The sequence below is a fragment of the Numenius arquata genome, chromosome 2 (assembly GCF_964106895.1).
Source record: "Numenius arquata chromosome 2, bNumArq3.hap1.1, whole genome shotgun sequence".
NCBI classification, from domain to species: Eukaryota; Metazoa; Chordata; class Aves; order Charadriiformes; family Scolopacidae; genus Numenius; species Numenius arquata.
The window spans coordinates 44,702,190-44,729,524 of NC_133577.1; the positions used below are offsets into that span (position 1 = coordinate 44,702,190).

A 27,335-nucleotide genomic window follows, 5' to 3' on the forward strand; every position below is an offset into this window, starting at 1 on the left:
TCTCTGTTGTTCACAAGCACTCTGTCACAATCTTCAGAAGGGATTTCAAAGGTAAATTAACAAAAAATAGCACATACTTAATGCTCTGAGATTGAACTGAGCATTCCAAACTGTAGCAAATGCACTTACTGTATCTGAAGACTTTCAGCCAACTGCAGCAACTTATCTTACAGATATGTCTCCCAGGATAGGCTTCTCGTAGACATTTTGCTTATTTGCCACTACTTTACCCTGAAGTACATGAAAAAAACCTTTTAGGAGAAAAGTCAGTCAATGCTGAAGTGATAACAAAACTCAGGGGCAGAGAACTATGAAAGTGATGTCATGACAATAACATTGGCTATTTTAGGTCTTTTCCAATACACTGCTGTAAAACCACAGAATAAAACCCACCGGCCACCTCCATGCAGGGATCCCTAGCAAAGTGGAAGTTCTTAAAATGTCAGAAGTATGTAACAGAGCACCCACCACTGCTTCACAGGGATCAGCCTTTTCATATATTCCCTCTCTCACTACCAGAAAGTTTGACCCAGAATAAAGTTGCCTTTTGAAATCTTTTATTGGTACTAGTCTTATCAATAGCTGTATAGAGATTCAGGACTGGCCAAGAAGAAGGAAGAGAAAAGTTAAACTATTACAAATACAGTGTAAGGTTGAGGAAGAGAACAATATGAGTCATTCAGATAATATTTACCTGTGATAACATCAGGCTTATTGTAGCCATAAACTGAACTGTAACAACTGCTCCCAAACTGTAAGCCTTTAAATGATTACATGGTGGGGAAGCGCAGGCAGATACAATTTAATCACTTGAGACCAGATCCAACTGAGCTCTGGCTGCTCAGTTTGCTGGTACCTACTTACATTTATGATGTAGAAAAAACATCAGGCTAGACTTCACCATAGGTAAATGTTCAGTAGGGACCCAATTATGTTCCTTTGTGAGAGAATTTTGATTAATCATCTTAACTAACTCTCTGCTCCAGAACACAACGTCTAACATGAAGGCTGGCCTAGCACTATGCGGCACCATACTTAGACATACTCAAAGCTGAAGCTTTCAAATCTTTCTTCCCTCGGAAGCACGTGTGATCTGTAGGTGGCCATTTCAAGCTCGCGTAACGTGGTTTGGGCAGCCTGTGCCATGTCTGGCAGGGCTCTGTGAGTTTGGCTCCCTTCAAGGGCAGAGGCGTCTGCTCATGGGGAGAGGGGCAAGAAGGGACTTGATGAAAACTTCCTGGGTGCTCCCTTTTCTGCAACCCCTACTCTTCTTGAAGCAATGGCAAACCCTCCTTAAAGCCGAGAAGACAACATCTTGTGAAGATAATTCGGACACTAAGGGTTTGTGAAGCAGACAGCTTTACAAAGCAGTTTCTTTTCACCTCTGTAATGACCAGGAGCCAATTGCACAGCTTTCTGTTAATATATGCATGTATTTCCACACCACTCCTTTCCTTGCTCCTTCCCATTGAGGAAAATGGAGCTTCCCGAATTTTAGACAATGATTCAGCCATGAAAGCTATTGCCAAAATTGCAGCTACCTGGGGTTTTGTCAGAACTTGCTTAAAATAATCTTTGGCCCTAAAACTTTCTTTACAACTGTTAAGAAGGTGTAACAGTGGCCATTCACAGTACATGCGCAATACTGGCCATCTTTTGCTTTGTTGCACTAGACAGCCAATAAGCAAAGCTTTGTCTATTTGTCATAAACGTATAGCTTGTAATAGGGTATAGCTGTGAGATATCTTTCTCAGCAATATTGATGGGTTGATGTCTTTTTAGAAACAAGTACTTCAGAAAAGACTTAGCTGAATAGTCCTAAATGATTATATTTAAAATATATGAAGGTATTGAACTATATTTACTTCATATATTTTTATGGAAAACCTGCTTATTTAAATACCCTGCACACACTGAATTTCCTGGTTATGAAAAAAGTGAAGAAAAATACTATTTGCTTTTAGGTAATCGGATTCTGTGGGATCTAATCCTATATCCTATTTATGGCTGTGCTAGCTATTCAAAATTAAAATGAACCTTTCATCCGTGTGTATCATAAATGGGCATTTATCAGGATTATATGATTTTGCAATCCATCTGAATATGTAACCAGAATTTGTTTTCTTTCCGTTTCACTATGTAATTACCATGCAACAATAACAAAAGTGACATGTTTGAAGAACAGATAAAATGCTGTAAATTGGCCAGTAATGGTGATATTTCCTCATCTTCTGAAAAACCCATTTATTCTCTCTCTCAACAAATCAAGGCATTGTCAGCCCATACTCATCTTGTGGCCAGAGGGGCCCTACCAATTTCTAGATGTAAGTGAATACTGGAATGCAGATGAGGGCTACTAACTAAGGCTTTCAACCCAGGCAGCTGGTCTTAGCTTGCCTCAATTTCTAAATCATCCATAATGGGGCCAAGACCTCCGAAGCACTAAAAAGAGCGAGCTGACATGCTGGACAAACTGTTAATTTTTTCCTGAAGAAGCTGCTATATTGCACATCTGTCACTGCTGTGCAGACAATTACTCACTGAGTGGAAAAAAATCTGCTGCTTGTTTCTAGTGTAGTTGTTAACGGGTGTAATGGAGAAACACAAGAGCATGAGAGCTGCGACAGGAAGGCTTCTCAGCCTTCTCCCTCGTTTTGTAAAGTTGTATTTAGAAATTAAAACATTTGAAAGCCTCCATGCTCTGCAGCCTGAAGAGTCAGAATCAGAACTACTACTGTTAAACACACACCTTAAGTCATTTGACATTCTATAGCTGTATTATAGGTACAAGTTGCAAACATTTTTGTACTTCAACTACTAATTGCCCTGAAATTCCGGCTCTTTAAATTTTTGCATTGCTCTGTAACACACACAGGTAAGATTTTCAGACACCATCATTGCAAAAAGAAAAACACAACATGCAAGACATGAGAATAAATCTGCTGAAAGCGTTATTTTTCATGTTACATTTCTTAAATACCTATTCAAATTAACATGAAAAAATGCCTAATTGTGGAAAACATCCACAATTTTTAGCCCGAGAGGTGCTCAAACTATCATTAATAATTTTTCTGAGCTGAGTGGGGAAAATGATTGCCAGGGCCCGAAGCTGGGGCAGCCAGCAGCCTGCACTCGGTCCTGGAGCGCACCAGGAGCAGAGCATGGGACCACTCAGTGCATATGAAAACTAGTCAGGTGGGGCTCACAGTAATAGTCATCAAAGTTGGTAAAGGAATCCACAAAAATCACAACCTTCAACCACAATAGCCACACCAATCATTACATGTTTAGCGTAAATTTGTATAAAATACTGACCAAGGACAGGCTGACCTATGGAATGGGTTTAATATTTTAATTATTAAATCAACATACAGAACAATGAAAACATCAGCAAGTCCTGTACCAAACCTTCCTATCTGCAAAAACTTGGGGTAGTAACCTGGTGCTGGTCTACAAGTTTCTTCCCCCTGGTTTAAGAGGTTACGTGACTCACAGGGCGACCAAAGCACACACCTGGTTCCAGGTCCAGTTCTACCAGCCCCAAACTTTCAGAAGTCTTGACTCAAAACTCCTCTTCCATCTATTAATAATTTAAATTTAAAATAATTAAATGAATTAAGAAAAGAAAATATTACCTTCGTGGTTCTTTTTCTTTTCCTCTGGTGCAGGAACTTCAGACACAAATGGGTGATGTTTTCCAGGTAAAGCTTTGCGAGATAATACACAAACAGCAGTGGTGGCCTTCATCAAAACTTACGTCGTTACGGGAGACTCCCAGAAGATTATATAGGACATGATCACAAGGCCAAGTCAAAACGAACAAAAAAAATTCAAATCCATTTTTAAGGAAGATGGGTTGATACCAGTTTGCAGACCACCACTTCAACAGTGAAAAAAGCAGCAGTGAACGGTCCTGGAGGAAAGGTCCATAGTGAGTGGGAAAGGGTGGGACAACAACAAAGCCAAGGGTGGGACAACAACAAATACCCCACCTTCTGCAGGAAAATTAAAGAACCATCAAGGAACGCTCCTCTGTGGCAGAGTGGGTGGTGTCTGCAGACCGGAGTCTGACAACTCCAAAGCAGAAGACAACCCTAATGTACAGATAAAACCAAAAGCAGCAGGAGTAGATCATACCCTTGGCAGCTGGTGGCACTGTCATGCTGGAGAGAGCTGGGATCTACTTAAAACATCAGATGTATAACATAATGCATGTGTGCTTAATAGGAGCCTCTGTGATTCACTTACTATTTGATTACATATTATTATAAAATTGCTAAATAAAATAGTATTAATATTATATATTATAAAATACCCAACACTTTCAGAAGCACTTTTAATAAAAAGAAAATGTTTGTGACAGTAAACTGAGTTATCTTTAAATAGATTCTTAAAATAGAATAATTACAAAATTGGATTAAAAATCAAAACAGAGTAAGATCGTACTTCATTTAGGAAAGTTAACAGCAATGAGAAAGTGGCAGCTTGTGCCACTGCGGAACAGTTTTCAATATTTACTTGGGTTGGTTGTGAAAAATGGATGAAAAATGTTTCACAGAACAGACCAAAACTACCAATTGCACCTGTAGCCACTCCTACCTGATCAGCAGGCGATGATCAGGCTGGTCACTTAAGACCAAATTAATGATTCCTCTGAGAACTGCTTCAAGTAATGTCCAAAGTCATGAAATTCGGAAAAAAACTCCAACGTCTTGATTTTTGGGGGACTGTGACCTCACATGCCTCACACTATCACGCAAGGTCAGACTTTGAGTTTTCCTTTTGGTTTCTGGGTGGTTCAATCGCATTGATTTACCATGTATATGACCTATAAATACATTTTGCTGCTGAAGTGACAGTGTTCACTTGCTGCTAGCATCTTTTCCTGCAAAGGATCCAAACGATCGAAGCCCACTGGGGCTGCATTTGTAATACCTGTGCTAACTGAAGAAAAAAACGGCTGACATGGAGCACCTAGGAAATTTTTGCCCGGATTGGACATAATTTCCCCTTCCACCTGCCTTTGTGACCCTTACTTCTTACTTCTCTTCATCAGTATTTACCGTGAGAAGTCGCTGCTGAACGCAGCCGCACACAAACAAAAGGAGAGCTCTCATCCATTGTGCATTTCAGAAACTGCCTTTTATCCAGGGAAATTTCTTCAGACTATTTCTCTCTAAAGATATTTTTCAGAAACAATTAGGATCACAAAGGTAGTATATAAAATGTCACAGAATTTTTCTATGGCTTGAAAAATAATTATCAGCTTATTTGCATTGTTAAACGTTAATTAGCTGTGAATGGTAATTTTTTTTTAACAATGCAATACTTCAATTTCTCATTACAAAATAATTTCAGCGCTATTAATTAGTTCTAACAGTAACTCATAGTAATGGATGACACCTTAAGTGAGCTATTAAATGTGCTTTACCACTGATTAGGAAGAAGACAACTTAAAAACCTTGGCTAGGTTTACATAAAGGCAGAATATGAAACAATACATTGCAGATTTATTGACTTTCATAGAAGCAACTCACCCCTTTTAAATAATGTGGACTTAGCAGAACCAGAGGCTTTGTCACACTTCTGTGAGCTATGTGGGGTGACAATTTAACAAATGGCCTAACATTTACCTATTGTTTTCAGAATTTTATGTATTACACCATTCTCTATATATAGAGATCTACATCTACATGCATGTTCACGTTTGTTTGAATAGATACACACAGGCAAGTAACTTCATTTTCTCAGCTACACAGTAAAACATATTTTTTTTTTAGTTTTGCCTTTTTGATTCATCAGGTCTAACGGCAGTGCAGGAATGTGGTTCTGGCCAAAATTCTTCCAACAGCCACTATCCTGTATGATGACAAAAAAATCAACACAGGATATTTCCTTTGCCACGACATTTTAACCTTTTCATCCTGATCCAGTGTAATAAGTCTTGTAGTGGTTCATTTGGAACGATCCCCATCTCAAACCACTGCCTAAATATTTGTAACCGATCCTGCATGCCAATGCACGAACCCCGCAGATGAACCAGATGCTCTGTTCCACAGTACAATGGCAGCCTGTGCCAGGAATAGGAACCTGTGCTAGTGGCTATCAAACTCCATGATCAGCATATTTGACCCTTCCAGGAATTTCGAGCCTGCACTTACCAGGATGCTATTGGCAACGTCTCAGAAACTGGTGCTGGCCCTTCCTCACACTCACCTTTAAACCTGAAGGGATTAGCCCGTCGGAGCCAATGAATGTGTCACTGGTCTGTGGTGTGAGTCTGTGGTGTGCCACTGGTCACAGATCATGCTGCAAAACAGTGGCTGCAGGGGATGCGGTGATCAAGAAGAACCACAAATTTCTCCTGGCAAAGATGGCTGATTTTTTTAGCTTGCTTTAACAGGTAACATGGTTACTACTGGGGACAGTGGCAGTTGCCTTAGATGCTGTCCTCCACAGGACATTTCAACAATTCCAAAAGAAGTGCTGGAGCAAGAATCTGTTTTTCCAAATGTATTTTGTTGAGCTGGTGCTCCAAGACCTTGCTACATACCTGGAGTCTCTAGACCTGCTGGTATTGCAGCTCCCTGGCAGGAAGCTTGGGCAATCCTGCCTCCCCAGCCTCCTGAACGGCCATGGAAATTACTGCCAGGGTAGAGTCGAATGATTGAGCTGTACCAAAACTACAAAAAAAAAATGGTGACTTCAGGTTTTCCAGTTCTTTGTTCTGAAATGGAGAACATGCAAATTTGGAGGGCTTTTGTGAGACCTCCTCGCTGCGGGGTCCAACACCAGGAGGTTTCAAGGGCTGCAAATTGTCAAGACATCCAGTACGAACATACTGAGTATCACTGGTATTCATGTTCAAGAAATTTTAAATCTTGTATTTAGTTATACTTACGTATGCACGGTTGATGATGTAGATCATATCTACTACTACTAGAAATGAGAGAGCCAGCATCACATATACTGAGAGTTTGGCATTTAGAAAACTTTACATAAATACTCTGCTTCCTTCATAAATGGCAGAACATCTACATGCTTGAGGTAGACTTGGAATATTTTGAAAAAAATAAGGCAATGCATGTGGAATTTGAATTTAACTTCTGAGACTTGAAAACAAAAGTACAGAATTGAAGATTTGCATACTTCTAAATGCAACTGGAGAAATTCTTGTGCCTTCCAACACAGTATTCTGTAAGAAAACAGCCAAGTTTGTGCAAGAGAGAAACCAATGGGAGTATGGTGAACAGCACTGAGGGTCTTCAAAGAAATCTAGGATCTAAATGCAGAAACATTTTATGTGAGGAAAAACTGAAAACCATTAGTCCCGATTCTACAAATAATCTCCTTGTACCACTTAAATATACCTTATAGGATAATATGTTGAAAACACATTATGGGCAATTTCCAAGGAATTTAAATGTAAAAATTCACAGCTCATTAAAGAAGAAAACAAAACTCATGGAAATGGACAACCAGAAGCAATGTGACGTTCAGCATGAACAGTAAGACATGCTTGAGAAGAAGATGGAGGAAGTTTGAAAGCATTCAAAGGGATAGATGCATGTGAAGTTTAACTTACCTCGGGTACTAAAACTGTCAGTATCTTTCATAGGTGGGTTCAAAATGTTGAGTTTGTTTTGCCAAACACTTTCACTCAATATCTTGCAACACTAAGTTTCCTGTTTCATGTGTTTATTAATCATTCATAATAGTAGTTTAAGAGAAAATGAAAATTACTTATTTCTTGTTCTTGCCTTGTATGAAACTTTTTTTTTGGTTTTAAAATAGGAGAAAATATGACTTGGGACATTTATATTTTCCCTTTGCATATTTCTGATGCCTGTTATCCCTTGCTCATCTGACCCTACACTTAAGAGTATTTCAGTTTTCTCATTTTATCAGAGCCTCAGAAGTGATCTTACTTTTCTGCTACATTCTTCTTGAACTGAAAACACTTTATATTTCTTCCTCTTTTTCTTGCTACTTTGCTGGAATAAAAGACTACACAACACATACAAAATCAGCTACCCAGTACTAGACTGACTGTCTAATGGCATCGACTGTGGCCCAGACAACCTGGCACGAGCAGTTTGTTGTTTTATTTCAAGCTGTGCAAAATGGAGAGATTCCAGGTTGAAACAGCACCCCGAGTCCCTGCACTGCTGGGATGTACTGCGTTTGGTACTGAAAGGATAGACTGACATCAACCACAAGCCAACCTGTACGTTACAGCAGCCAAACAGGTGCTCTAAAGAAACTCAATGCTGGAGATGGGCCAGCACGGTCCAGCAAAGGGGCAGCTGACTCCAGGGGTCTGCAGGAACTCTGATGCCATGGAAAATTTAGGACCTGTATCTTTTACAAGGAAGGAAGTTCAGGCCCCAATCTGCAAACACTTCCATGCGTGCTTATTTTTAGACCTAGTACTTCAAATGTTGGAAGTCAATGGAGATACTTATGTGCACAAAGCATTACATATCTTGCAGTCTTCGTTAGCGTGGGGCCACAGGAAAGAGAGAGGACAACACAACAGCCTGCCCAGGCTAAAGAAATTTCAAGCTCTCAGCGTGACAGTCTCTTAAAACAACTGACAAAGGCAAGAGTAAGCCATTCAGAAAACCAGTCTAAGGATGTACTGAAAAACAACCTCACTAGACTAGTAGAAATGATAGAAAATCTTGAGCGGCATCACTTAGCACATACATGAGATTACACTTTAGGAGAGAAAACATTGGGTATAGTCACTTAAAACATATATGATTATACTTTTTCAGAAAAAATGGACAAATATTAAGGATGAAAGACAACACTAAGGACAAGGCACAATCAAACTGAGCATATCTATGATCAAATATTCTGAAAGATAATATGATTTTAATAAGCTCACATATTTAATCAGTGTAAATATATTACAATAAAATATAAATTCCTCAGCGACTAATTCACAGTTTCATAAGTCTAACTCCCCAATACTTAAATTCATCATAGCAACATGCCATGAGCAGTCAGGCCAAAAACCCAATTTTTTATAGATGGAATACCTCATATTCATTCAAACCACTTTTCACAGCTGTTAATAACGACACTTCTCATAGATGCAGGAGATCAAGATTACAGAACCTTAGTGATTTTCAGTCTTTTAGTTGAAGACTGAATATTCAAATACAAGCAGTATATCATCACCGACCAAATACTTCCAGTATCTGTTTTATTGTAGTACAGGAAAAGAGAATCATAGGAAGCCCAAACATTTCCACTAGCGAGTCAATCATGAAACTTCGGTTGCTTTCGTAAAGTTTTCCACAATACCTTAAAGCACACTTACATTAAAAAGGTTGTCATCAGTTTTACTGTACAAACTCTTATAGCTTAGTAGCTGCAGCTTATATTGATCTATGCAGGCAAAGTTTTAACGTAGTTTTTTTAGCAAAAAAAAAACCCACTTGAGAAAAGCAGAACATCCATGCTGAAATTGCTGCATCTCCACTATGACTTTTTCCCGTATAGAGAGGTCATTAAAAGAAAATAAAATCCCAATCCTAAATACTGTACCTGTAAAAAAACCCCCACTTGACCACAATAAAACCTTTTCCAGGGAGAATTCAAAGTAAAGCCATATAACAATATTTAAAAATGCCATTTTCTCTTTTAACATTTTACATTAGCTTTATCGACTACTGTTCGATAAAGGAATAATTCTGTGTTTTTTTCAGACAGAACACACATACTGCCCCTAGGTATGGGTCTCTGTTGTGGGTAACTTAGTCATGCAATTGCTGTGCGCTAACTACGCCACTGCTCATGAAAACTCTGCTAGGGACAAAAGTCTAATTAAAAAGTTTCCTGACTTTAGAGAAGGAGGGAAGGGATCCCCATTTCTGATACGCCTTTACTGAAACTGCCGGGGGAGTGAGGAGATCGGGAAGGTAAAACAAAGGCTCTGTGAGTTCTCCTTGGAGGAACAGTTTTGGAGAACTGATTGAAGAGAAAGCACAAGGTCCTGTCACAGTTATCAAAGAATACACATACTTTAAAGAGTGAAGAGAACTTGTATTTAAACAGAAGAATACAATAACAAAAGTACTGCAAACATCTTAAGGCATTTCCTGATGCTGTGGCGTAATCTTTTCAGTGGGTAATAATAACCTAGAAAAGCAGTACTAGTAAAAAGGTACATATAATACTATATGTAGTATAATAGTTTTAGCCTAATATGCATCTGCTTGCTACAAGATATTAGCAACCTTAATTATGTTTTCAGAAACAGCACATTTTTGTACTCACCTGGTAATAACAATGCCATTGAAAAGGGCAGTTTAAAGAAAAGAACATACAAAACCCATGAAGAATGGAGTCTTTTTATTTTACTTCATCTTGCATTTGTGTTATTGAAGCAAAGCACTCTATACATATTATTTAGCTATTTACTGCCATTCTATACCCATTATTGACCTAATTGCAGAAAGACGAATGCAGGGACAAACTTGTTTAAACGAGCATATTGATAATGCTTCTCTGACTTCGACAAATATTTATTTAAAAATATGATACTGCTCATGGGCTTCTTTTATTAACAGTTAATGGCTCAATTCACAGAACTTTGAGATACCATGGAACGTAGCAAAATGTAATGCTGATAATACGTAATGTCTCTTCTCTTCACTAAACTTTCTGCATAGGCAGAATATTATGGTAACAGCTGAGCTACTGACTAATCAAACACCTAAATGGAAAGAATCTGGTGAGCGATGGAAGGTAACTTTTAGATACAAGCTAACCCCATATTTATTTATGTAGGCAAAAAACCTTCAGTGTCACAGCCAGTAGGAATTATTATCTGAAAATACTTACATATCTATTTTAAAATAACATAAGCCAGCTTTGTAGCAGGTATGATAGCAAGTTAGGTATGGGAAAGACCTGAAGAAAAAAACCACCCAAGTACTCTGACTTGGTTCAAAGCCAACTTGCATTGCAATGGCTTAAAAAAGAAAAAAGCACAATGCATTTTTGTTTTGTTTCTTAACGCTAGTTTTAACTGCAAAATCACACTACTGGAATATCTTTAAAACCACTCCTGTGAGATGGGGAAAAGCAGAAATGAAATGATAGTGTAAGTCAGAATGGGAATTTTACTGCAACATAAAAATACCCCTCAAAACACTATTTTAATAAATCACTTTGTTCTACAGCTTCTAACATATAAAGTTGACTGTCAGCTGTGGCATCTATGAGAACACCTGCTGGAAAACAGACAAGATGTATCTATCTCTATTTAAAAATCAATTTGACTAGTCTTAACATCTAATAGTTTCTCACTAATAGACTGATTTAAAACAAAAAGTTGTAAGATTTCCAATCAGACTAAATAGTTCTTCCATTACGGTTGTTTACTAGGTTGGCTCCTTTATTGTATCTGTATGAAAGGATGAATAGAGTTGAATGGGCTAAAGAGATTTTTCTCTCAACATGTATCCATTATTTCCCACTTATCTTTTTAAAACAGGAAACATTTTCAAGTACTTTTGGAGCTGCAGACTGATTTCTCGAGGAACTACTGCTATGGTAAATTCCACAGAAATAATTAAAACAGGTATTATATGTGTCATACTTGGAATTTCCAGCCCAAGATATGTAGGTGTTGTTAACAAAGCACAACAATGGAATTTTAACAGGCAATCAATATTCCCTTACAATTTTGCAAATAGAGCTAGAACAACGAGAAGTTAAAGATTCACTTTCACAATTCACGTTGAAAATTATTTCAAGGAATTTCTCATTGTGGTGTACAATACAAAGAGGTCTTTAGAATTCACTTGCTCTTAGCAGCACATTGCGTTGAAAGAATGGGAGCATGCGACAAATTCATTATTGTAAATAGCACTTATACAAGTGGGCACCTCTGCTACCTGCAGAATTCCAGGCTCTCAGCCCTTTGCAATCATGTGGCCCTGAAATTCCTAGGATATGGAATGTATTTAATTCAGTTTAGTTGTGCAAGACATATTGAAGTGGCGAACTCACATTATGCTATGCTCCAAAACCTTCCAATAAAAAGCGTATGTGTTGATTATAAATCCCAAGTCTGTTTAAAATTTCTTATCATTTCAAAAAGCAAAACAACACAATCATATCAAGTATTTAAACAGCAATAAATAGTTCTCCTGAAACTCAGAGAACGTGTTAGCATTCAGCTATCATGTATGGTGAAACAATGTTCCTAAAATGACAGTACTCACAGTGGAAAGCATGAATATTTCTTTTAAGCAAATTCAATGCTATAATGCTGTTGCTACTTCTTTTCCTAGTATTATTTTTCTGGAAAAATGGCTGAAGTTGAGAGAAAAAGAAAAGCAATAAAAACACTTTTTAAAATTCATCACTATTTCACAGTCACACGAAGGAAGCTGTGCTCTTTTTAGTCCAAGGAAATATCTTTGCAAGCATCTGGAAGTAAGTATTTTTCTCCGCGGTTTGAGTGCAGAAGGGAGAGATCCTCCTGAGGAAAAAAAGACTGGAGAATCATATCCTGTTCCCTCTGCAGTCAGAGTAAATATTGCCAGCTACCACATGGGTGGGTGAGGGGGGGCAGAATTTTCTCCTTAGTCCGTCTGAACAACAGTTTCCTTCAGCCCTATCATTTAATTTTAAAGTGGAATTTGTTTTATACTGCAGACCAATAAGTACCCTAGGAGCTTGATTGGTTGGTGCTTAATGAAATTGCTTCTGCTGACATTAGATACATTAGGATACTGATTAAAACACTTAATGATCCCTCTTGATTTTAAATTGCTAGCTTAGATTTGTGAGATGCCATCAAAGTATCTTTTCCTTCCTTTCCTCCACCCTAATCCTGCTTCTCCTTGCCCTTTTTCTGTTCATGATCCTTAAAGGTTGTGGCTCATTGGCACCAGCACGATCACAAACCAAATGATAACACAATATTGAAGACTGCATTGTTTAAAATATGCCAAAACTCGGAATAAAAACACTGAAAGACAGTCATTTTAAAATACAATTTCCTGGTTCAAAGCTTAAACTATTCTTAAATATGGAAACACTGAGGATTACTAATATAAAGGGAAATCCAAAGTCAAAATAAACTTTAACTTTTTAAAATGTTTGCTGAAAAAAGATAATCCTGTAAATGTAAAAACAAGTATAAAAGCTTTGCTTTTGAGCTTGAATGTGGAAGACAGTGATACATTGCCAGATAATGGTGTTGGAATGGCATTCCTATGACAACAAAGCCATTTTTCATGCTCTTATACAAAATTGGATATTGTATCACCTTCCAGTGGGAAACATGTATATCTTATGAGCAAATGACAGCTTATTTTCAAATATTGTTAAACACTAGAAATACCAGGTTTGTAAACTTTGCCTGAAAAGGGGGAAAACACAATAGCTGTAAAAAGTTCCATTTTCCTCAACAAATCTTATCAAGACTCTCGAGATGAAATAATATTTACAAAAAAAAAAAAAAATTGCTTGTATACTAAAACCTCCTGTGTCAGAAGCTTTTATGAAAAAAAGTGAATATACTGAATTTTATGCTTAATACAAACTTTAAGATCACAAAAAATAAAAAAGTCAAAGTTTTTGTACATTTTAGCACCATTAGAAAGTTAGACTCGAATGCCGGTTCTGTCACTGTGGCTGTACCTTGCAGCTGGTGTAGTTAATGTGAAGCACTTTGACTTCAGTGATCTTTGAGAGAAAAATAACTGGATTTGCTGATCACAACAAATAATATGTTTGCCTTTTTTTTTTTTTTTTTTGTCTTTTTAATTTAAGCTTTATTTTTATCGGGCAGCCAAAGTACATTTCTGTCAGCTAAATCCAAGTCCGAGTCCCTTTGGTCTCTGGATGGCTCGTATTGGCTCTGGCATCCCTTTGCCGTCTGGTCCAAGGCCCGTGCCAGGGGTCCAGCCCATGTTCTGAAGCATTCTATTTCCAATGTTGTTTTCTGGGATTGGTTGGCTGTTTTCACCTACAAACCCTGAGATTAAAGAAACACACAGCATTAATCAGCACTGCCTGCCACGTGGAGAAGAGCAGGATAATCTCCCTTAAAGCTTTAAACCTTCTTATTCTCCTAATTCGTCTAATAGGTTGCTAGAACGGGCTGTCTTTGCACTTGTTGACCTGACTGCACAGGATTCTAAATAATACAGTCTTACGCTTTGCTTTATTTTTAATGTTTTTAAAGACTCGCTCAGTTTTTAAGTATGACAAATATTGTCACAGATCTTTTATATTCCAATACAGTGGATTTTACATCAGTCTCAAACAACATGCATCACCTGCACAAGTCTACCAATACATGGGCAAGATCACCTGAATTTCTTGTCCTATACTGTTACTAGCTGAGGCACATCATAGTAACATGACCATCTTTCCATTCTTAGCAATATTTATTCATGGTCAAGACCTCTTTCAATAAAACACAATAAATAATTTCTGATTAAACAGTTACAGATGTTACAGGGACAATATAGACAAGTGGTCTACTATTCTGAAATTCAGCTATATATTTGTTCAGTTTCTCTTTTACTGAATGTTGTAAGAAAGACTAGATATATCCAAGTTTACTTTTGGTATTTTCAATGCCATTAAATGTTGTTTACACTTTTCTCACTGTACCATCAAGATCTCTGGAAAAAGCTGCACACATACTGCAGAAAAGATCGTCAGGATTGCAAGTGTTAACATAACAGATTTTTTTTTCCCATGAGTGCATCATAAAAAAAAAGTGAATGTCAAATAACAAAGCTGTTTTTTCCCCTCATCAACCAAACTCCTCAAGCTAGAGTTTGGAGATGATGCACGGATAAGCTTTTCCATATATAACTGTCTTGCATGAGGGATACAAATGATACTTATTTAAAGAATCTGCAGTAAAACCTATCAAGTTACACCATACAAACAATTCTTAAAAGGGCTAAAGGTTTTGAACTAACACAAGCAGTTGCATGTAGGCAGCTGGATTTTGTTTTCAGCTTTGCTCAACATCTTCCATCTTCCCCTAACAACAGAACAATAAAAAACCCATGTGCCCAGCTTGGAATATTATCTGTTTAACTTCCTACTTACTTGTTCTGCCCTGCTACTTTTTGAAAAATACTGTAGAAGGAGACTATGGTTTTGTGGTTTTGGAGACTATAATGTCTTCAATTGAGTATTTACCACTGACAAGTGGCTGGCTCATTATATTAACTTACTAAACAAGAATACAAGAAACGTTGAATGTACACCTCTGAAAAGCCTCATTTAACACACACAGAGAAGCAAAAAGAGCAAAGTCCCGCAGTGGAAACAGCATACACAGACAGAAGTTCAAAATGAGAGGTGCACATTAAAAACCTCATGATGACTGTGATGATGAATTTCCAGTTCTCCAGCTTTATCCACTATAGATCTGTCCATATTCAGTAAAACGCTGGCTACATAAAAGTTAGCTTTCTAGCATCTCAGTTCCTGAGTCAAAGAAAAAGGGAAATGCATTGGTTTGAAGATATACTTAATGCCAGGCTTAAAATAAAGGCTTTTAAGTCAGCAGCCTCCAGTCCCTGAGAGGGTTCCTCTTGAACTGACCAGCACAAAATTCAATGTCCAAGACTTTCTTTCTTTTCAGGCCCCCACAGGCAGGGTAATTTTCATGCAGACAAGTCCCTGACACTGCCTGGCATACACAACACAGACTTTGCAACCTTCTTAGTTATACCTTCTAGCTCAAAAAAGGGGAGAGAAAAAAGGCTACTGTTCAACAAAAGTTCTGGTAAACCTTGCAGGTAAAATCCTGGAAGCGTGTTTCAGTCCACTTTTTACAACAAGTGATGGTAAGAAACAGAGCATCGTTCCAATGCACATTTGTGGAACAATTAAGGGAGAAATGTAAAAAGGAAGAAAGATCCAACAGATCTGCCAAGCAGGAAAGAACAAGGGTAAGAGTATATTCATGACATCTAAGAACTGGAAATATTAAACAATTCATAATGCTGCTTCGACAAGGACAGCAATGCTGCTGGAATGGTATGCAAAGCATAGCCTGAGACAACGTAAACAGCTTTTTTGTTAGTCCACTTAGGGGAAAAACCCACGGACCTTTTCCTGTAACAGATGTACCTTTCTATATGAATTTCAATTTTCAAAACAGCCAAGAGCAACCTCACAAAAGATATATGAAAGAACATTCTGTCCCCTGATGTGTTATTTAATAAATTAATGTTTCTATTTTTCATATTGTTTTGAAATAGCTCGTTGTTTGGTTTTTGTTTTTGGTTTTTTTTTTTCCTGTTACTGACAGGATAATTAGAATACTTTTTGTTTTTAAAGACATACAAGTACTTCTAGAAAGTGTATTATACCTTATACCTATTTTTCCCGCCACTGTTCATATTTTTCTAACTCCTGTTAGAAGGCTGAAACTTCCCCTGAAGAGTTGTGGTTTATTCTTATATGTCACCAGATTTAAAAAAAAAAAAAAAAAAAAGGAAAAAGAGCAGAAACCACCATAAACTTGGCTTCACAACTCACTTTTGGGCAAACAATCAGACAACATACACTGTCCAAAGGATCATGTGTTTGGGGGCTTTGTATTGCAGCAAGAATAAGGGAAAAACAAAAATCCACCCAACTTGCCTATATTACCAATTGACTAATTGTTCCTCCTTGCAAATGAGGTGCATATCACATGGACAGTTTTTATTTTTATTGTGAAGATTATTTAATATATGCAGGCCGTTCTTTTGCAGTATAGTCAGTTTTTATATAAATGCTATCTATATCTGTGTTTAATATTCCTGCAATTTTCACCCACCATTTCAAAAATTTATCTGTAATGCCACATATTTAATTGAGTCAGAAGAATATGGATAGTGGTGTTGCCCTCTTCCTCCATTCCATGACCAATCAGCAACTGGAAAAAAGAAATTCGCATTGCTGATTGACTGCATGACAAGAGAGAGCTCTTAAAAAAATCATGCTACACTGTGTGCTGTTCCCCTGACCCCCATTCCTGTGCTTTGGGCTTTTATTTCCTAATTAAAAGCAGTAATCATCCTTGCAATATTCGTCTTCAAGTTCAGTTTTTAGTTCATGCCTATGGCGCTTCCCGGACTAGCCAGTAGGGCCTGTTAGAGAGAACGGTCCAAGCGCACTGGCCTTGAAAAGAGCTGTGCTACCTCTGGGACATGTTCAGTCTCGACCCAGCCAGGAGCAAGAGCAAAACTCGATCCATTGCGCCGTCCCACAAAAAATAACTATGCAAAATCAGATTTAAAAAAAAAATAAAAGCCGGAATACATTTTTCTAAGTTTATTGCTGTATGAAGCTTTGTCGGGTTCCAGGGGTTACGAGGAAGCCTCTGTACTAATAAGTTGTAGGAATCTCCTGCGCAGAGCCTTTTCTATCTATCTACAGACTGAAAATGTTTTTAGCAACTATAACAACTGGGTTCCAGATCTACCAGATGAATAGTCTGCATGTAGAAGTGGCTGCCATTACACAAGTGAGGAGCAAACACTGAGGAACAGTAGCTTGCTTGAAAAGATAGCACTGTAATATACCCTCACTTATGTTTCTTCTCTATGCAACACTGCCAATTGAAATTAAAAAAAAAAAAAAAAAAGGCCAATCCTCAAACCTTTGTGTATATGAATAGACACACTTCAAGGTCTACACATATTACGCATATGAAGGTACATACATGGAATATGGAACCTAGGAGTAAGTAAAACTGGGAAGGGGAAAACAAAAAACTCATCACATTTGTTTAATTTTGGTATGATATTTATGATGGCATTAAAGGCAGGTTTCAATGAAAAATAAAGGTATATAATTTTTTCTTAACAGCTGTCGAGACAGGTATATCCTGGTTAAACAGTACACTAGCATTCAGTGCCATACCCTTGATTTTACAGTGATTGCCATGAATTAATTTAATTCCATCTGTAAGCTAAAATCAGATCAGAGGTCTAATGCTGCTGCAGGCTCCACATCTGTTTAATCATTTTTGGATACAACAGCTTGCAAAAATTTGCTTCGTACTTAAGAAACAATGTTACACCAGTGTACAACATCTTCAGCAGGAAACAAATGAGCCTATGCACAGTTCGGATCTGTCAAATCCATTTTATTTGCAAAATGCTTCAAAAAAAATTAAAAGCTCACCAATTAAGTTATCATTTATTAGAGACTAATAAAGGAACTGTGACTCCATAAACCACTATTGTGACAATATTTATTTGTATGGTACAATTGCTGGATAAGACTAACATCAACTATGTTTGGTTTATATTGGGGTGAATAAAATCAGAATACAGCTAGGTTCAATCTCTTAAATAACCCTTATTTAAGAAAATGTTGGGGCTTTTTTTCCCCCTTCCTCCCCCTGCCCCAGTTGTAAGAAACAAATGAAGGCATACTGAAGCAATTTCATCTCTGGCCACCAAACTATTTTTGATGTTAAGAAAGCAGGTTTTTAAACAGTTCTGAGGAAATGACACTGTACATAAATATAGTCTTGGCCTTTCATCTTTCTTTTATATGATTAAGACTTGTGAGCAGAACAGCAGTGCCTTTGCAGAGCATACCACAACTATTATTTCCTCTTCTATCGCTCCCAGCAGCCTTAAATCCTTTAAATCCTTTCCTAGAAGGATCTCTTTTTGCTTGGGTAATTTTTGCAACACATGGCCTGCTAACCCTTACCCCCTACCCTGGATCTCACTTATGTCTATCACAGCAGAGTCAGTCTTTCTACCTCAAATCTTCCAAGGAGCATTGTGGATGGTAATTCACTTCCGTAATTGGCTCAAGAGATGAAAATCTTGTATCTGCCTCTCTTAGCCACTAATCTATCCAGCTGACTGCAAGCCTAATTGGCAGTTTGTTTAGTAATTTGGCTCCTAAAGTGTTGTATTGATGTTGGATAAACAGCCAATGAAAGGAGAAACGATACATGCTGCTTCACTTTAAAAGCTAGTGTGCTTTCCCCCTCATTTTCTGAAAGCATTTAATATTCCATCTATTCTTTTTCTTTTCTGACTCCTCACTAGACAGATGAGCTCAGAACAGCAGGGACTGATCCTGATACACAGGACAATTTTACAAGGAATAAAATCAGAATAATATATTGCTGTAGTGTATCTTTTTATGCCAGCTCTCTCTAACTAGCAAAATGGGAATCGGACTGCCTAGATGTTTATATTCTTAAAACTGTTTTGGATAATTGCACAGTCAGCATCATAAGCATAGCCAACAGCCATACTGTGATTTTTAAAATCACTACCTGCAGTGGTAGTGATTCAAAATTCAGTATACCGTGGCTGTATATCTAAAAAAAAAAACAAACCCCACTCAAACAAACCAGTTACGAAAATGCCATATTATTTAGTTAAATATTTGAGATTGCATTTTTATACCAGACTCTCATATATCCCTCACACTGAGCTATCGAACTCTGTGTCTAAAGAATAACCTTAAAATGATTATAGTTCAGGTGAGTCTGCTTGCATTGTATTTTATTCTAGCTAGCAGAGAGATAAAAATAGCAGAGAGGACAGAGCTATAACTCTAGTAGGTGTTGAAAACATCCGTATTTACCCAGCATCCACAGCAGAATCTAGTTAATGTCTGCACTGCCATATTTTCATTCCCACTGCCCCACTGCAAGGGGTATTCAAGTAATTGTCGCATAATTGTGGCACGGGTAAATACATTCTTTCCTGCAGCATAGACCCTAGATTTAAATCCATTTTCAACTCTTCTGAATATATAAACATAAATCCACACACTGATTAAAACTGAGATACTGAACTGTAGGTTCAACTGGTCATCCAGTATCACAGATCACTTGGAAATGGATTTGCAGGTGCTCTTCTCCTTCTATGCTTTATTGAACTATGCTGTGTGTAAAATGTAACTTTGCATCCATTCAGTCTTTACTACTACTAAAACTGCTTGGGAAGAGTTGGAATTGCTAGATTCCCATTTATCCCTCTGTAAAGGGAATCTCTTGAATACCCAAGACTGTCCTTTCACTTGGGTCCACAGGACCCACAGTTTTATGCCTTGTCTATGCTGACCAAAGACTGTCACCAGATAGCATTTTGGAAGAAGGGCTCTCGGGACCATTCCAAAGTTCCACTCAAACCACTTGGAACTCAGCAAAATTGCCCCCTTCTGATAAGCATTCCCTGACTTTTACAAAAACACTTGTAACTTTACATTGAAACCCACAGGGAAAGGATTTAAATCACAGTAATACTCTCAAAACGGACAGTGTGGTTAGTGTTAATTTCAGCAGGAAGACTGAAGATTAAACTGATACTAGGACTACGCACATTCTGGTGTCTCTATCTGACCCTAACTCAAGTTGGGATGGATTACCAGGATACTGGAGGTGAAGTTCCACTTCTATTGTCTATTCTGTGCCTATGTGGTTGGAGTATTATCTTCTGTCAAATCATCTTAATTTAAAAATAAAGATTAATTCATTAAAACTCGGCAAGCACATCTGCATATTTTTTACTACGGGCTAAATAACTATTTGTCTATTTATTTATGCAAACAATGCTCACTGTGATCCCTCTATCAGTTATGAAGGCATCAGAACGTAAATCTTAGTTATTACATTAGCATTGATAATGTCAATATACAGGCTGAAAGGTAAACTTCTATTACAATCAGTAAATCAAAGTTTCCTCTCATTTTAGTGGAAATAAAGCAAAAATTTTCTTGATGAAATCCAGAGCATAACAGGTATCTACGACAGCTATTATCAGAAACTTTTCCACCAATTGCAAAGATTTTATAGAAAGACAGAAAACAGAAATCCAAAGTTGCCTGTAGTGGAAACCTGATAAATGAATTTTATATTCTCACTTCATGAAAATATTTTCTCCTATCTTAAACAGTTATTTTTATTCCTCTGAAGTGGCAAACACCTTCTGCATAAAGCTATCTGGTTTATGCATAGGCCTCCATCCTTACTCAAAAAGTAAATTACATGCTAACAAACCTTTAAGACAAGTGATTTTTGCATAATCTATAGCAGGGACTATTTTCAACAGTGGTCCTGATTTCCTTGGGAGAAATTAAAACTAGTCACCATCTAGTCAACCACTGAGAGGTTGTTGTGAAGAGCTGGGATAAGAAGTTACATTGACTAGGGAAAAACTACCCATATTTCTTCCTTGCACATTTTAAGTCCCAAACCTTATTTGGTTAACAGAAGTCCTTTGGTATTACCAACCTAAAGCAGACCAACAGAAATAGGTTGAGGAAAGACTGAGAGAATTGGGTTTGTTCAGCCTTGAGAAAAGAAGGCTTAGGGGCGACCTTATCACCATGTTCCAGTATTTAAAGGGTGGCTACAAAGAAGATGGAGACTCCCTTTTTACAAGAGGAAAATTTTTCACAATGAGAACAATCAGCCACTGGAATAATCTCCCCAGGGAAGTGGTGGATTTCCCAACATTGGACACTTTTAGTATTCATCTGAACAGGGTGCTGGGCCATCTTGTCTAGACTGTGCTTTTGCCAAGAAAGGTTGGACCAGATGATCACTGGGGTCCCTTCCAACCTGGTATTCTATGATTCCATGATTCAGGTACTGCTTTTATTGGTTGAGGTCTAGGAAGACTGTACGATGTATATCAGCCTATCTGAAAAAGGTGATGGTTCTAACAAACTGCATCTAAAATGGAGGTGGCTCCTCTCTGTGGGGAACCATTTTATTATGGTTCCTGGTAGAGAACAAGAAGAACTTGCAGAGCACATAACTGACCTGGAAGATGTCCCTACTCCCACCTCTCAGTTTCATGGAAAGCTATTTCTCTAGCATACAACTGTCTAATGAGACATACCTTTGGAACTTGGAAAAAAAAAAAAAAGGCCTGCTTTAGCCTTTTTTGAGCAGAAATTTCTTATATATCATCTTTAAGGATGCTCTCATTGGTGATATACTCTGCTAAGCTGGTTTATGATTCTTGAAAGTGAAGTCCAAAAAATCCATATAATCATAGAATATCTCAGGTTGGAAGGGACCCATAAGGATCATCAAGTCCAGCTCCCAATGGAGGCAATTTGAATGCTTCCCACAACCAGAAAGAAACAGCTACCTTAGGAAAGACTCTCAGAGTAAATTTGGGAATTATTTTTGAACCTTCCATACTTCAGAAGATGATAGCATTTAGAAAAGACAGGTACAGTTGTCTTCTATCAACCTGAAGGTTTCTTTGTGACTTCATACTGGCTGTGTGTACAGCCTAAAGAACACTGTCTTCTCTCTAGATCACAAGAAATCCATCAGCAAATTCCAGTATAAGGTTGGTTCTTGTTGCATTGTGGATCTGCTGAAGTTTGCTACTGAACTCGCCTTGTTAAGTAAGGGGCCCCGCTTGAACCAATTACTTCAGATCAAGATGAAAAGTCTTTTGCTCGGCAGGGACAGCAGTTTCCAATACTGGATGGCACTCTGTAGGTCTTTTAATTTTTGAACTCATTTAGTGAGACCATATGGTAACCAAAAAAAAAAGATAGAAAGGAGGCCCTAAAATTTCATCTGCTGCAGAAACCAACCAAACAAGAAAGAGTATCCATAGGCTGGATGATCAAGCAGATATGCTGTGTACCCCAGAAAGGACTTTGGTAGAATAAGGATAAGAAATGGCACAATGCAGTAAGGGGAAGTGCTCATAACACATGCCAATGTTGTATTGCCTTGTTAAAAGGGATTTCTGTGGAGCTGTACATTTAACAGATGAAAAAAAGTGAATCAAGCTAAAAAGAATGTCGGCGTATAATAGTTTGTCTAGAGTTTTGGAAACTTACTGCCAGTTCATCCAAGTACACAAAAGTCTCCCCTTTCTCTGCAACCATCTCACTAAGCTGACCTTCACCACAAACTTAGCCTCAGCCACCTCTGTTATCACAGTATAATCACAATCTTTTCCAAATCATCATTTCGGTACTGCAGATATTCAGGTCTGATTTTTAATCACTGACATATTAAGCATCAGCAAAATAGTTCGCTTAGCTGTTCCATTGGCAATTTTTAAAAAGGAATGAAAACATGTACCCTTTTGATTACCTTGTTAAAGTGAGTCATGATGGCATTATAGCAGTGCTCAGTATTTCTGCTATAATTAAGAATCTGTCATATTTTTCATTAAAACACATTCTTTAAAATGAGACTTTTAACTTGGTCATTTCAATCAGTACCGCCTGAACTGTAGCACGCAACACGCCAACTAGATAAAGAAAATGACATCTGAAATTTGCTTTTACAAACTGTAACTATTAAAGTGCCCATAACATGAAAAATAATTTATATATTTTATATGTATATTCTCTGTATTTTAACTACAAAATAGCTTTCTCTTTTAAAATTAGTTTTTGCCCGTTTTCACCACTGCTCCGAAATGTAAACCATGCTATGTAAACACCAGAGCAAAAAGATTATTTTCAAATAGAAATAAATGGCTATTTACAAGGGACACAAGTGAAACAACTTTTTTTGTTGTTCTGAATCAAACTTCCTACATTCTGTAGATTAAGTTATTAACATCCTGCAGATGTGAGGCAGCATTTGGTGATTTTTTCCAACATTTAAGATTTAGAGGTTTCTTATTAAAAAATGAAAAAGAAAAAGAATATAAAAGGTCTTAGAGATTTAACAGGAACTGATTGAGAAAGAAAGCTTATACAGAAGATAGAGTCAATAGGAGAGGAATTGGGGTAAAGGCATATTCAGTGTATGAACATGATATCTAAAATTCTGTAGCATCTACTGGTTTGATATGAAACTTAAAATAGGTAGTCTAAGACTGAAATTTCTGTAAACATTCCCAATGCATGTATTTCCAGTAGTAACAATACTATGCAGAGGATGTCCTTTTGCTTGCATACAAGTTCTTTTTTCTTCTTTTGTGTGGTTTCATTACTATTGGACCCAGTTTTGGTAGGGCTATTTCCATGATAATGTATTAGTTTGTCTATGAGGTTTTTATACAACCTTGAGGGCACTGTATTGCTGCAATGAAATATGTCAGGGTGCCACATGAAATAGCTCTACCACTTGGGTAGTCAGAGAGGGCATAAAGTCATTGAGAATGACCTGGTCAAATATGACTAGAATCGCTGAAATAATATTGGTTTCATGGAAGAAGCTGTGCAAAAAAAAATAGATATTTATAATGTACAACACCTTATTCTTAAAAGAAATCATAGGAAGTCAACCATTTTTACTAGTATCTTTTTTTAGTTGATAAACTAAATAACTATCTATAACTATCTAGGTTCAGTAACACACAGATGGGGATGTATCATGCACCCACAAACCCAGAAAATTTATCTTAGTAAAAAAGACAGAATAGGACACTCCTGTCTTAGTACTGTCAGCTCCTAACAATCCATACCCATACTATCTCCCATTTTCTTCATTGCTTTTCAACACAGCTTTTCTTCACCTTTACAAATGACATTTTTGAAACTATAAAATGCTCCGTGCTGCTGAAACTTCCTTGCTTCAATAGTTTCTCATTGCTGTACACGTAAATCTACATCCATTGTTACTAATATACACAAACCTATTGGTATGTGACTTTGACTCCAGGCTGAGAACAGGCTATAAATTTAGAAATCAATATCTAACTCTATCAATATTCATTTTACTTTTTCAATACAAAATACAAAGGTGAAAGAGCAGTAAATAAGCTGGAGTACTGAAATAAATTGGGTGTTCTTGTCACAATTAATAAATGTTTAACCAATAACACTGCTTGCTACAAAATTCTATGGCTTTGTAAGATCTCTGAAAGTAGCAGGTGCTACCCTTGTGAGACTCAAAACCAGAGACTATGTTTCGATACTTCATTAGGATCACCAGCCATTCTCTTCAGTAGTACAGAATCTAAACATATAAATGACCAGTTAATTTACCAATGCAATTTATTCAAAAAACACAGGTAAGAATTTTGAAAATACTGTTTTCAATGGATTGGCTAATAATTTGCAGCATATACAGCTCAAGAAAATGTTTGCAGTTAATGACCCACTTACAGAGAACCTTTCAGGTTTCACTATGTTGTTAAATATGGACAATTATTAGCAGAATGCTTCATTTCCAACTTTTGTTCATGTAAATATACAACTTTTGTCCTTTCTTTCTTCTAAGAAAACAGTTCCAAAATTCTACAACGTAAGGTCTAATCCTTCTGTTTCTATATCTTAGCTAGCTAAAACTACTGAAAGGAGAACACTTAAATAGAAATCTTTCATTTTAATTCAAATTTCAAAATGTATTTCCATTCCAAAAGGAAACCCTGTTTCTTTCTTCAAATGGTATGAAACACTGACAAATAAACAAGGCCTGTGATGGATAAATAATAATTTAGCTGTGGGAAGGTCAGCCTTTGAGAAAACTGTAATAATATATAAAATGTTATACACTATCTACACATATGTACAAGTTTACTCAAAGTTTACATATGTACAAGTTTACTCAAAGTTTACCAAAGTTTCTATTTGTTTAAAAATTTACAATGATGAAATGCAGAAAGAAAATCTTTATAAGACCACAGAAAAATTTTCCAGTCCTCCTGCCTAGAACAAAATTGAAAAGATTACCTTGAACTTGAAGAGAAAAAACCCACACATTAGTTAAAAGGCACCTCACATGAAACCTTTGTCCACCATTATTCTCTGTTGCTCTCCATGTAAAGGCAAATTTGTGGGGCAAAACAATCTCTAAAATTTTGAATATATAGATATATGACATTGAATGATCACATAATATATTTGCCTTAGTATCAAAATATTGGCTTTGCAAAGTTACGCAGAGGAGCCAGCTTGTAATATAAAATACTGAAACACTGAAAGCCCAAGGTAAAATGAATAATAAAATGAACTCCATGATACTTCACACTCTCTCAGTACAAAATGACATCCTCTAGTACTTCAAAGTCGTGAAGTGAAAATCACCTTGTAGAAATAATTATACTATTCTCTCTTCAGCCATTAAGTATTTTTCTTTCTCACTTCACATATGTTCAGAGTCTTAGAAGTTGACCCATACATTCTCTTTTTCCATACTGCTGCCACTAAGGTGCTTTAATAACATTTTTAATATTATTCTTGGTCGGTTTCTGCCACTGAGATTTGAAACAAAGAAGTTTCAGGAAGGGGAATTCAGTTGGAATACAAATATTAGGCTTCTCTAAAGACATATATTTAGAATATATTTGAAGAACTGTATATATTGCATATGTTGCTATAGTAATTGATATATGACTAGGACATGCAATTGAGATTTTCATATTAGCAATATATAAAAAGCCTCACACAGGCATGCACACACAATCTAATCCTTCCAGTATGTACATATATAATTAATACAACAAACTGAAGAGAGTCCTATAAATCACCGCTAAGTATCGAAAAAGTCATTTCACAGCTGTGACATCAGCAAAATGCATCCAATGGTTGTGACCTCGCATCTGTAAAAATCTTTCAGAAATGTGCTTGCAAGTGCTTCCTATTTAATCTACAGCACTAATTTTTAAGCTGTGCTTCACAACCCTGTCTCCATATTTTCAATTGTTTGCCCAAGAATTCACATCTTATCTTTATTTTGCAAGACATTTATAGTATTCATACGCATTCCCCACAGGAAAAAAAAGATATGTCATGTCTTCTACCTTGTAATGCTTGAACAGACATAAGCAGTAATCTTTACTGTCTATGATTGTCAGTATATGAAAAGAGATTTATTCTTTTTAAAGAAGTGCCATGCTACAAAGGACTAGAAATTGGAAATGTTTGAGGGAGAATTAAGAGAGCCTATTTATTTATTAATCTCTATTAATAAATAAGGATAGGACATATCTGAAGTTATATAGGAAGTTACCGAATTTCTCAAGCATTTCCCCAGGTCACTGACCTACTCCTTTGTATTTAGAGATTTAACATCTTGTGTTTTGTGTTCTGTCCCAGGGAAATTGGTTACCTGTGGGTCCTGGCAGGGGAGCAGCTTTCCTTCTCCGTTTGATGTCTCCCATGCACAATGATCCTAAATGTACACTGGTTTGCCTGCAAGTAATTATAGGAGAAAACTATTAACAAAAGAAGAAAATCGCCACATAAACACACAGCTTGTATAATCTGAACCTATATCAAAACATTCTCAACCAAGATGAAGCTGCACAGTCAAGCCACCAATCTTGTTTATATTGAAGCATAATTATGTTTGTTGACAAGTGCTCAGTATCTAAATGCAGCATCATAAATTGTTACTGGAATGAATAATATAAAGGGAATGCTTT

The 27,335-nt window shown here is 37.0% G+C and overlaps 1 protein-coding gene across 1 annotated transcript in view; it reads right to left on the reverse strand.

Annotated features, from left to right (window-relative positions):
• Positions 1-13,795: 13,795 nt before the first annotated feature.
• GPATCH2 (G-patch domain containing 2) overlaps positions 13,796-27,335 on the reverse strand; it is a 120,013-nt gene continuing 106,473 nt past the window's right edge. Inside the window, exons 9-10 of the mRNA XM_074168609.1 lie at positions 27,020-27,102; positions 13,796-14,008 (exon numbers count right to left, since the gene is read on the reverse strand). Coding sequence (XP_074024710.1) covers positions 13,839-14,008; positions 27,020-27,102 — 253 coding nt within the window. The 3' untranslated portion in view covers positions 13,796-13,838. The remainder of the gene's footprint in view (positions 14,009-27,019; positions 27,103-27,335) is intronic.